This window comes from Entelurus aequoreus, linkage group LG07, assembly GCF_033978785.1.
Source record: "Entelurus aequoreus isolate RoL-2023_Sb linkage group LG07, RoL_Eaeq_v1.1, whole genome shotgun sequence".
Classification (NCBI taxonomy): domain Eukaryota; kingdom Metazoa; phylum Chordata; class Actinopteri; order Syngnathiformes; family Syngnathidae; genus Entelurus; species Entelurus aequoreus.
Window position 1 is genome coordinate 3,346,261 of NC_084737.1, and position 11,014 is coordinate 3,357,274.

At 36.3% G+C, this 11,014-nt stretch overlaps 1 protein-coding gene across 1 annotated transcript; it reads right to left on the bottom strand.

The window, feature by feature from the left end:
* Positions 1-219: 219 nt before the first annotated feature.
* On the bottom strand, positions 220-7,176 carry LOC133652909 (claudin-10-like). Its single transcript, XM_062051852.1, has 5 exons — positions 6,832-7,176; positions 6,605-6,766; positions 1,335-1,416; positions 1,156-1,269; positions 220-1,099 (listed from the first exon to the last, which is right to left on the bottom strand). Exons 1-5 carry the CDS (start codon positions 7,061-7,063, stop codon positions 748-750), a joined length of 942 nt encoding a protein of 313 aa, XP_061907836.1. The 5' UTR covers positions 7,064-7,176; the 3' UTR covers positions 220-747.
* Positions 7,177-11,014: the final 3,838 nt, after the last annotated feature.

Below are 11,014 nucleotides of genomic sequence, written 5' to 3' on the forward strand. Positions count from 1 at the left end.
TATTTTTAATGTCAAAAGGGAAAGAACAAATATATTTAGTAAGAAAAGATAAAGCATTTCATTAACGCACATTATTTCCAGGCTTTTGCGGGCCACATAAAAAAATGTCGTGGCCCACATAAAAAAATGTGGCGGGCCAGATTTGGCCCCCGGGCCTTGAGTTTGACACCTGTGCCATAGAGAAATGCCCAGAGAAAGCTAAGGTCTTTGAAGTATTTATTTGAGATACCAAATACAATCATGATTGCAGAGGAGAGATTTTTACGCTGCTACAGAAAGGAAGAAAGAGAGATAGAGACAAAGGTTTTGTTCAAACCGCAGGTTTTTTCATGTCAATGTGAGCAGTGCAACTCCAAAATGTTCAAATCCGACCCAGGTTCGTATGTAGATATAAATCGGATACGTATGTGATGCAACTGCAGCGTGAACGCTCCGGTCGCGTTCATCCAACCAATACAGTGGGTCTTGGTTAGTTGTTGCCTCATTCCTGTGAGAATCCTGTGTGTGATTGACGCATTAAGCAGTGGGGGTTGGTTGATTTATCCAGGACTAGCTGCACCACATTTATTTTGTGCTGAGTTTGAATACAAAGTGTGATGACTGTTCCTCCTTGTTATTAGACTGCAATGTTTTTAGCTTGAGATGTCAAGTTGTCAAAGTGTTACCCTTCAAAATTACCAGCGTGTATATTTTGATCCATGTTTTTCACTTCCGATGCTGAGTGTCATCCGTACGAGTCTGGTCCCCTCAGATGTAGGAGTTTTTCAGAAAGGATGCTCTCCCAGGCCCGGAGGTGCCAGACAGCGACGTCACACGACTGCCGCCGCTCGACCCCGACCTCGTCGACACGCTGGACCCGGACGAGACGGCCGACTCGGAGGCCGACCCGTCAGAAGAGGTGAGCGGTCTGCTCCTGGACTCGCCCGAGCCTCCGGATGTGGATGCAGAGGAGATGGCGGACACGTCCGAGCGTTCTGACGACAGCTCAGACACAGAGGACACTTTGGTTTTGGAGGTGATTCCTGACACCGAGGAGAGCTCCGTGGTGGACTTGGTCTTGGGGTCCTTTTCCGGGTCTGGGACCGGCCGGATGATCACCCTGGAACGAGTCTTACATTCATTGAGGAAGTGTTGACTTACGTATACTCGACTCACGTTTGTTCTTGTCCACAGAGCGGCTTACAGGCGGACCACAGATAGAAGACGCCGCCCGCCATCTGAAAGGAGGAGCCCACCCAGCCCAGGAACAGCGGGGTGCCCAGGTCGTACCTAACGGGGTGAGTTGAGAAGTTTGGTTTTGATGGCACACCTTTTCTGTCCACTGGTGGGCTTACTTCAGTCCATCGAAGTTGGGGTTGAAATATTCTCCTGAGACATATTGGGCATAGACAACATATCCGCTGGTGGACAGTAAACCTGCAGATATCAGGACAGACACTGTTCATAATGATCATCATCATTGTGTGAATGCTCCAAACATTCTCACATATGCTTTTCTACACCAAAATCCATCTATTTATTATTGTGTGAATGCTCCAAACATTCTCACATTTGCTTTTTATACACCAAAATCCATCGATGTATTATTGTGTGAAGGCTCCAAACATTCTCACATATGCTTTTCTACACCAAAATCCATCTATTTTTTATTGTGTGAATGCTCCAAACATTCTCACATATGCTTTTCTACACCAAAATCCATCGATGTATTATTGTGTGAAGGCTCCAAACATTCTCACATATGCTTTTCTACACCAAAATCCATCGATATATTATTGTGTGAAGGCTCCAAACATTCTCACATATGCTTTTCTACACCAAAATCCATCGATTTATTATTGTGTGAATGCTCCAAACATTCTCACATATGCTTTTATACACCAAAATCTATCTGTTTATTATTGCCTGAATGCTCCAAATGTTCTCACTTATGCTTTTCTACACCAAAATCCATCGATTTATTATTGTGTGAATGCTCCAAACATTCTCACATATGCTTTTCTACACCAAAATCCATCTATTTATTGTGTGAATGCTCCAAACATTCTCACATATGCTTTTATACACCAAAATCCATCTATTTATTATTGTGTGAATGCTCCAAACATTCTCACATATGCTTTTATACCCCAAAATCCATCTATTTATTATTGTGTGAATGCTCCAAACATTCTCACATATGCTTTTCTACACCAAAATCCATCTATTTATTATTGTTTGAATGCTCCAAACATTCTCACATATGCTTTTCTACACCAAAATCCATCTATGTATTATTGTGTGAAGGCTCCAAACATTCTCACATATGCTTATCTACACCAAAATCCATCGATTTATTATTGTGTGAATGCTCCAAACATTCTCACATATGCTTTTATACACCAAAATCTATCTGTTTATTATTGCCTGAATGCTCCAAATGTTCTCACTTATGCTTTTCTACACCAAAATCCATCGATTTATTATTGTGTGAATGCTCCAAACATTCTCACATATGCTTTTCTACACCAAAATCCATCTATTTATTGTGTGAATGCTCCAAACATTCTCACATATGCTTTTATACACCAAAATCCATCTATTTATTATTGTGTGAATGCTCCAAACATTCTCACATATGCTTTTATACACCAAAATCCATCTATTTATTATTGTGTGAATGCTCCAAACATTCTCACATATGCTTTTATACACCAAAATCCATCTATTTATTATTGTGTGAATGCTCCAAACATTCTCACATATGCTTTTCTACACCAAAATCCATCGATGTATTATTGTGTGAATGCTCCAAACATTCTCACATATGCTTTTCTACACCAAAATCCATCTGCTTATTATTGCCTGAATGCTCCAAATGTTCTCACATATGCATTTCTACACCAAAATCCATCTATTTATTATTGTGTGAATGCTCCAAACATTCTCACATTTGCTTTTGTACACCAAAATCCATCTATTTATTATTGTGTGAATGCTCCAAACATTCTCACATATGCTTTTCTACACCAAAATCCATCTATTTATTATTGTGTGAATGCTCCAAACATTCTCACATATGCTTTTCTACACCAAAATCCATCTATTTATTATTGTGTGAATGCTCCAAACATTCTCACATATGCTTTTCCACACCAAAATCCATCTATTTATTATTGTGTGAATGCTCCAAACATGCTCACATATGCTTTTCCACACCAAAATCCATCTATTTATTATTGTGTGAATGCTCCAAACATTCTCACATGAGCTTTTCTACACCAAAATCCATCTATTTATTATTGTGTGAATGCTCCAAACATTCTCACATATGCTTTTGTACACCAAAATCCATCTATTTATTATTGTGTGAATGCTCCAAACATTCTCACATTTGCTTTTCCACACCAAAATCCATCTATTTATTATTGTGTGAATGCTCCAAACATTCTCACATATGCTTTTCCACACCAAAATCCATATATTTATTATTGTGTGAATGCTCCAAACATTCTCACATGAGCTTTTCTACACCAAAATCCATCTATTTATTATTGTGTGAATGCTCCAAACATTCTCACTTATGCTTTTCTACACCAAAATCCATCTATTTATTATTGTGTGAATGCTCCAAACATTCTCACATTTGCTTTTCCACACCAAAATCCATCTATTTATTATTGTGTGAATGCTCCAAACATTTTCACATTTGCTTTTCTACACCAAAATCCATCTATTTATTGTGTGAATGCTCCAAACATTCTCACATTTGCTTTTCTACACCAAAATCCATCTATTTATTATTGTGTGAATGCTCCAAACATTCTCACTTATGCTTTTCTACACCAAAATCCATCTATTTCTTCTTCTTCTTCTTCAGATTTTGGCGAGCTCTACCTTCCACATTTTTCATCCCATTTAAACCGTTACAACTTCAAACTGTTCAGCCTATTCAGGAATGGCGGGCTTTCCGTTGACGAATTCCAAAGATTCCCAGATTTCCTAGAATTCCAGGTTTTCCGGGACATTTTTCCCATTCAGAATGAATTGGCCATTTTTCAAACGTCCACCATTTCCACATTTTTCAACCGATTTAAACAATTCCACCCTCAACACATTCCACCGTCCTGGAAATTCAAACGACCTTTTTTCCAAATTCAAAAAAATTCCAGGATTATCGTGAATTCCTGGTTTTCCAAAGTCCTATTTCCACCCTACTCCTCCCACCTTTTTCAACCCACTTCAAACGTTCCACCGTCAAAACATTCCTCTTCACCAGGAAAACAAAAACTAAGTTGTTTTTTTAAATGGAAAAATTTCTGGTTTTCCCGAAATTCCAGGAATTCAGTAATACCATTTCTCAATTCAACATGTTACTACTTCAACATTTCTCGACCGTTTTGAAAAATTCCATCACCAACCATTCAACTCATTCAGAAAATTCAAGTTTTTTGTAATTTTCAAAAAAATTCCCTCTTTTCTCGGAATTCCCAAATTTCCATGAAATTCCCATTGAAAAGAATGGGACATTTTTCCAAGTTCCACAACTCCCACATTTTTTATCCGATTCAAACTGTTCCAACTTCAAAATATTCAGCCTGTTCAGGAATTGTGTGCTCCCTTTCAACAATTATTTAAAAAAATCTTGGATTTCCTATAATTCCCAGTTTTCAGGGTAATTTTCCCCATTCAAAATTAATTATCCATTTTTCAAACTTCCACAATTCCCACATTTTTCAACCGATTCAAACCATTCCATCTTCAACACATTCAATTCATCCTGGAAATTCCAACAACCATTTTTCCACGTGCAACAAATTTCCAGGAATTCCTGTCTTTTTGTTCTAACCTTATTCCCAACCTTTTTTAGTGCGATGACTCCTTTCAAATTTTCCAACCCATTTCAACCCTTCCACTGTCAAAACATTCCTCTTAGTCAGGACAAAAAATGAAGTTGGTTTAAGAACTTGAAAAATTCCCGGTTTTCCCGAAATTCCATAATACAATTTTTCAATTAAAAAACTGTTAGTACTTCAACATTTCTTGACCGCTTTAAACAATTCTAACACGAACCAATTCAGCTCATTCAGGACATTCATGCTCCTAATCATTTTCCAAAAAATCCAGCTTTTCCCAAAATTCCCAAATTTCCAGGAAGTTCCCATTGAAATCAATGAGACATTATGCCAAGTTGCACAATTTCCACAATTTTCAACCTATTCAAACCATTCCAACATCAACACATTCCACTCATCCAACTGACACTTTCTCAAGTTCCAAACCAAATTCGTGTTTTCCCGGAAATTCAAACTCTTCAACATTCAAACTATTCTTACATTCAAACTATAACACATTCATACTACATTCTGTCAGCATTTCAGTTCTACTTCAGTATTGGAGCATTCACATGCAATTCCTTCAGGATTTTCCTCATGTAGTTATTATTACTGTTCATATGGCTACAGTATATCAGGGCCGGCCAATTTGCGGCACATTTTGAAAATATTTTTACCAAGAAAACCTAAAAAGTGGAATAAAAGAGCAAACCGGTAAGAAGAAAAAGTTGCAATATTGACAGTAATAACACAAAGATGCTATGAAGGCAGTTTTTCACTTTAAATCTAACATTGTTTGAAAAATAATAATTGACTGATTGATCTAAAGTTGATCAAGAGATTTAAGTGTTAAAAGTAAAAATAATTAATTTTAATGCAACTGTCATTCCTCAAAAAATAATATTGAACCAAAAGCTTTGTTGTTAGCGATAATATTACGGACCTTCGATCCCTCAGGTGGTACTGCATCAAAAAGCGACCTCGGTGTGTAAAGGATATCACCACATGGGCTCAGGAACACTTCAGAAAAGCACTGTCAGTCGCTACATCTGTAAGTGCAAGTTAACATGGCTCTGCAGCACTTTGGAAACATTCTTGTTGTTTAAATGTGCTATATAAATAAAGTGGATTGGATTGGATTGGATTAAAACTCTACTATGCAAAGCCATTTATCAACAACACCCAGAATTGCTTTGCTGGGCCCGAGCTCATCTAAGATGGACTGATGCAAAGTGGAAAAGTGTTCTGTGGTCTGACGAGTCCACATTTCAAATAGTTTTTGGAAACTGTGGACGTCGTGTCCTCCGGACCAAAGATGGAAAGAACCATCCGGATTGTTCTAGGCGCAAAGTGGAAAAGTATGGGGGTGTATTAGTGCTCAAAGCTTGGGTAACTTTCACATCTGTGAAGGCACCATTAATGCTGAAAGGTACATACAGCTTTTGGAGCAACATATGTTGTCATCCAAGCGACGTTATCATGGACGCCCCTGCTTATTTCAGCAAGACAATGCCAAGCCAGGTGTTACAACAGCCTGTTGAACAACTTAAGCTGTACATCAAGCAAGAATGGGAAAGAATTCCACTTCAAAAATGTGTCTCCTCACTTCCCAAACCTTTACTGAGTGTTGTTAAAAGGAAAGGCCATGTAACACACTGGTGAACATGCCCTTTCCCAACTACTTAACATTGGTTCTGTTGTTGCAATACACGCGTTCAAAGTAAGCCAAAAGTTAGCGCTTCCTTGCTCTATTGAGGCCATTTTACAAAATAATTGAGATGAGAGCGTACCGCTGATTATGTGGAACCAACCGCCGGTGTAGATCTTCTTATATTTGGAGGGGTCTTTGCCCCCAATGAAGGTGCACTCCATGCCCAGCATGCTGAGCACGAAGCCCAGCATCCCCAGGGAGAGCGCGGCCATCAGCAGGCCTCGCACGATCTGGATGTGGCCTGGGGGGAACAGATCCACACGCCGCTGAGCCATGGTCCTCCAGGTGAGTTCAGGCTGTACTTACCCTCCACGGACCAGAGCACGGGGTAGTCGTAGCAGTTGCTGACAGCCGTGGAATCTGTGAAACAAGCTCTCCACAGACTGGACCAGTACCAGGCCACCTTCAGGATGGAGGAGCCCCCCATTCCTCCGACTGAGGTGATCTTCCAGCCTTCCATGGCCATGGTGCAAGCCACGAAGATCCAACCCATCACGGTCATCAAGAAGCCCCAGATCTGGACCACTCGGATCCGCATCCCCGGCTTTCTCCAAAAGCAGGTTCCTTAGCGCTCTAGAAAGGTTTTCTCCCCGCCTACGCCTATGTTGATTTGGAATCCAAGTCCCAGCAAGTGCTCGGTCAGAAGCAGAGTTGTTGTGTGTGGGAGTGGAGGGCCCCTCAGGTTCCCATGGTCACAACAGTTGTCAGTTTGAATCTGGGCCCAGAGTGCTGCTCTAAGCAGGCGTCTCCGGTTACGTGTTGCACAGCAGATGTGAAAGATTGTGGCAATTTATTTGTATTATTGTCAGTAACATTCCATTTAATGTTGTTGTTTGCTAATCTCGCATTTCTCACCTTTGCATCAGTGGTGTCCAAAGTGTGGCCCCGGGGCCATTAGCAGCTCATTTTAGAACAACCCCCGCCACATTTTAAAAGTACTATTATAAAATAAAAAAAAGTCGAATACAAAAGCAAACGGGTGAAATGTAACGAGAAAAATAACTACTGTTACAAAAAAAGGTAGAATAAACAAACAGGTAAAACGTAACGAGAGAAAAAAATACTACTACAAAAAACATTAAAAAGTAGAAGAAAAGAGCAAACTGGTGAAATGTTAGGAGCAAAAGTTGCAATGTTGACTAATAAAGTTGTTTTTTCTTCAAAACTGTCATTGTTCAAAAAATAATGAATCAAAATCAATGTCGTTTTGAATTATTGACCTTTTCAAGACAATTACTTCACTTCAAATATTACACTTTGAAATATTTCGGGGGAAATATTGCATATTTTGTGTGTTTGCCATAAAAAAAAAACTCATAAAAAAGTTTTCTTTGAGAAAAAGGGCATATAACAAACAAATTAAAAAAAATGTTTTAAAAAGAATAATCGACAGATAAATCTGAAGTTGATCTAGAGATTTAAGCATTGAATATAAAAAAATAACGTATGACTTTTATGAGTGTGGTCCATTTGGATCCCTGAGAATTTTAGTGTTTTGTTTTTTAAACTTTTATTGCTAAAAAAAAATCAATGTTGTTATAAATTATTGATCTATTCAATGCTTCAGTTACTTCACATCAAATATTACACTTTGAAATATTTTGGGGAAAATATTGCATATTTTGTGTTTTTGCCATTAAAAAAAACAAAATTTTCAATGACAAAAAGGTCAGAAAACATTTTAAAAAAGGTATAATCGACAGATAAATCGGAAGTTGATCGAGAGATTTAAGCGTTGAATGTAAAAACAAAATAATGTATTACTTATTTTTAACAGTTTAATGAATGGACCCTTTTGGACCCTGGGAATTTTGTGGGATTTTTCTATAAAACTGTCATTGCTCCAAAAATAATAATGAATCAAAATCAATGTCGTTATGAATTATTGACCTTTTCAAGACAATTACTTCACTTCAAATATTACACTTTGAAATATTTCAGGGAAAATATTGCATATTTTGTGTGTTTGCCATAAAAAAAAACTCATAAAAAAGTTTTCTTTGACAAAAAGGGCATAAAACAAACAAACAAAAACTTTTCTTTTTTTTTAAAGTATAATCAACAGAAAAATCTGAAGTTGATCTAGAGATTTAAGCATTGAATGTAAAAAAAATAATATATGACTTTTATGAGTGTGGTCCATTTGGATCCCTGAGTATTTTAGTGTTTTTTTTTTTAAAACTTTCATTGCTAAAAAAAAATGATGCGGAGTCAAAAATCAATGTTGCTATAAATTATTGATCTATTCAATGCTTCAGTTACTTCACTTCAAATATTACACTTTGAAATATTTTGTGGGAAATATTGCATATTTTGTGTGTTTGCCATAAAAAAAAACCTCATAAAGTTTTCTTTGACAAAAAGGGCATAAGACAAACAAACAAAAACTTTTTTTTATTAAAGTATAATCGACATATAAATCTGAAGTTGATCTAGAGATTTAAGCATTGAATGTAAAAAAATAATGTATGACTTTTATGAGTGTGGTCCATTTGGATCCCTGAGAATTTTAGTGTTTTTTTTTTTTTAAACTTTCATTGCTAAAAAAAAAAATCAATGTTGTTATAAATTATTGATCTATTCAATGCTTCAGTTACTTCACATCAAATATTACACTTTGAAATATTTTGGGGGAAATATTGAATATTTTGTGTTTCTGCCATTAAAAAAACAAAGTTTTCAATGACAAAAAGGTCATAAAACATTTTAAAAAACGTATAATCGACAGATAAATCTGAAGTTGATCGAGAGATTTAAGTGTTGAATGTAAAAACAAAATAATATATTACTTATTTTTAACACTTTTATGAATGGACCCTTTTGGACCCTGGGAATTTTGTGGGATTTTTCTATAAAACTGTCATTACTCCAAAAATAATAATGAATCAAAATCAATGTTGTTATGTATGATTGACATATTCAATGCTTCAATTACTTCACATCAAATATTACACTTTGAATTGGGAGGTTGTGAGAGTTCCTCACCTCTGAAAGGTTTCACTGCGTCATTCTGCTGCCCTCTAGTGGCAAGTAAACCTTTAAATATTCAAACTAAAGATGTTCCCATTGAAAGGGGTACACTGGGGTACTTGTCTGAGTACACTGGGATACTTGTCAGGGTACACTGGGGTACTTGTCAGGGTACACTGGGATACTTGTCAGGGTACACTATGGGGTACTTCACGTCGGTCCATTTTAAAGTTTTTTTTTTCATGTTTTATGCATTTTTTGTCAAATAAAACCCTGCTTTTATAGGCAAAAACACCAAATATGCAATGTTTTCCCACCAAAACAATTCAAAGTGTAATATTTGATGTTAAGTAATTAGAGCCGTAAATGGGTCAATAATTCACAACATGGATTTTAATTCATAATTATTTTTTTTTAGCAAAAATCCTGCTAAAATGATTGGGGGTCCTAAAGGGCCCCACTCATAAAAGTGTTAAAAATAAGTCATATATTGTTTATTTTTTTTACTTTTCAACTTTCATCTCTAGATCCAATCTAGCCATCCATAATATTTTTTTTTCATGTTTTTTTTTGTTTTTCTTTTATGCTTTTTGTCAAATAACTTTTATTTTATTTTATGGCAAACACAAAATATGCAATAGTTTCCAATATTTTGAATTATTTGGAGCCTTTCATATGTAGATAATTCATAACAACATTGATTTTATTTATTTATTATTTATTATTTTATTTTATTTCATTACTTTTGAGGAATGACAGTAAAAAAAAAGGCCCTCTAAATTCTTGGGGATCCAAAAATAAGTCGTAATTATTTTTATTTGTTTTGACTTTCAACACTTTCATCTCGAGAACCGATCTTCATCCGTAGTAAGTTATTATTTTTCTTTTTTGGTTTGTTTTCAGCTCTATTTCTCAAAGAACTTTTTTTTTTTTTATGGCGTACACAAAATATAAAATATTTTCCCCCCAAAATATAATGTTTTAGCTACTTCTAAATCACTAATCCTTGTCTCCATGGTAACAAATAGAGTAAGTTTCTTACAAGTAGGAGGAGGGAGGACGAGGAATAGCTAAACATGCTTCACTACACACCGTAGGAGGATACAATAGCTCACCACCGTCACAATGGAAACAAATTTCATGGGTGGATCTACACCTGACATCCACTGTAATGATACCAAGTACAGGAGCGTATCTAGTCGATAATACTATAATTACATCCATATTTTTTTAGCATCACAAAATCTTTTTTCATTTTTTTTTAGTTCATATAATGTTAATAAAGTCAGTAAATATGTCCCTGGACACATGAGGACTTTGAATATGACCAATGTATGATCCTGTAACTACTTGGTATCACATCCATACCTAAATGTGTGGTATCATCCAAAACGTCAAATCAACGTCAGAACCCAACATTGATTAAACGTCATCAAAAAGCATGTTGTTTCAATGTTGTATTTGTGTTGTACAATATTGGTTGGGAAATGACCAAAATTCAACGTAAATTCAACGTTAC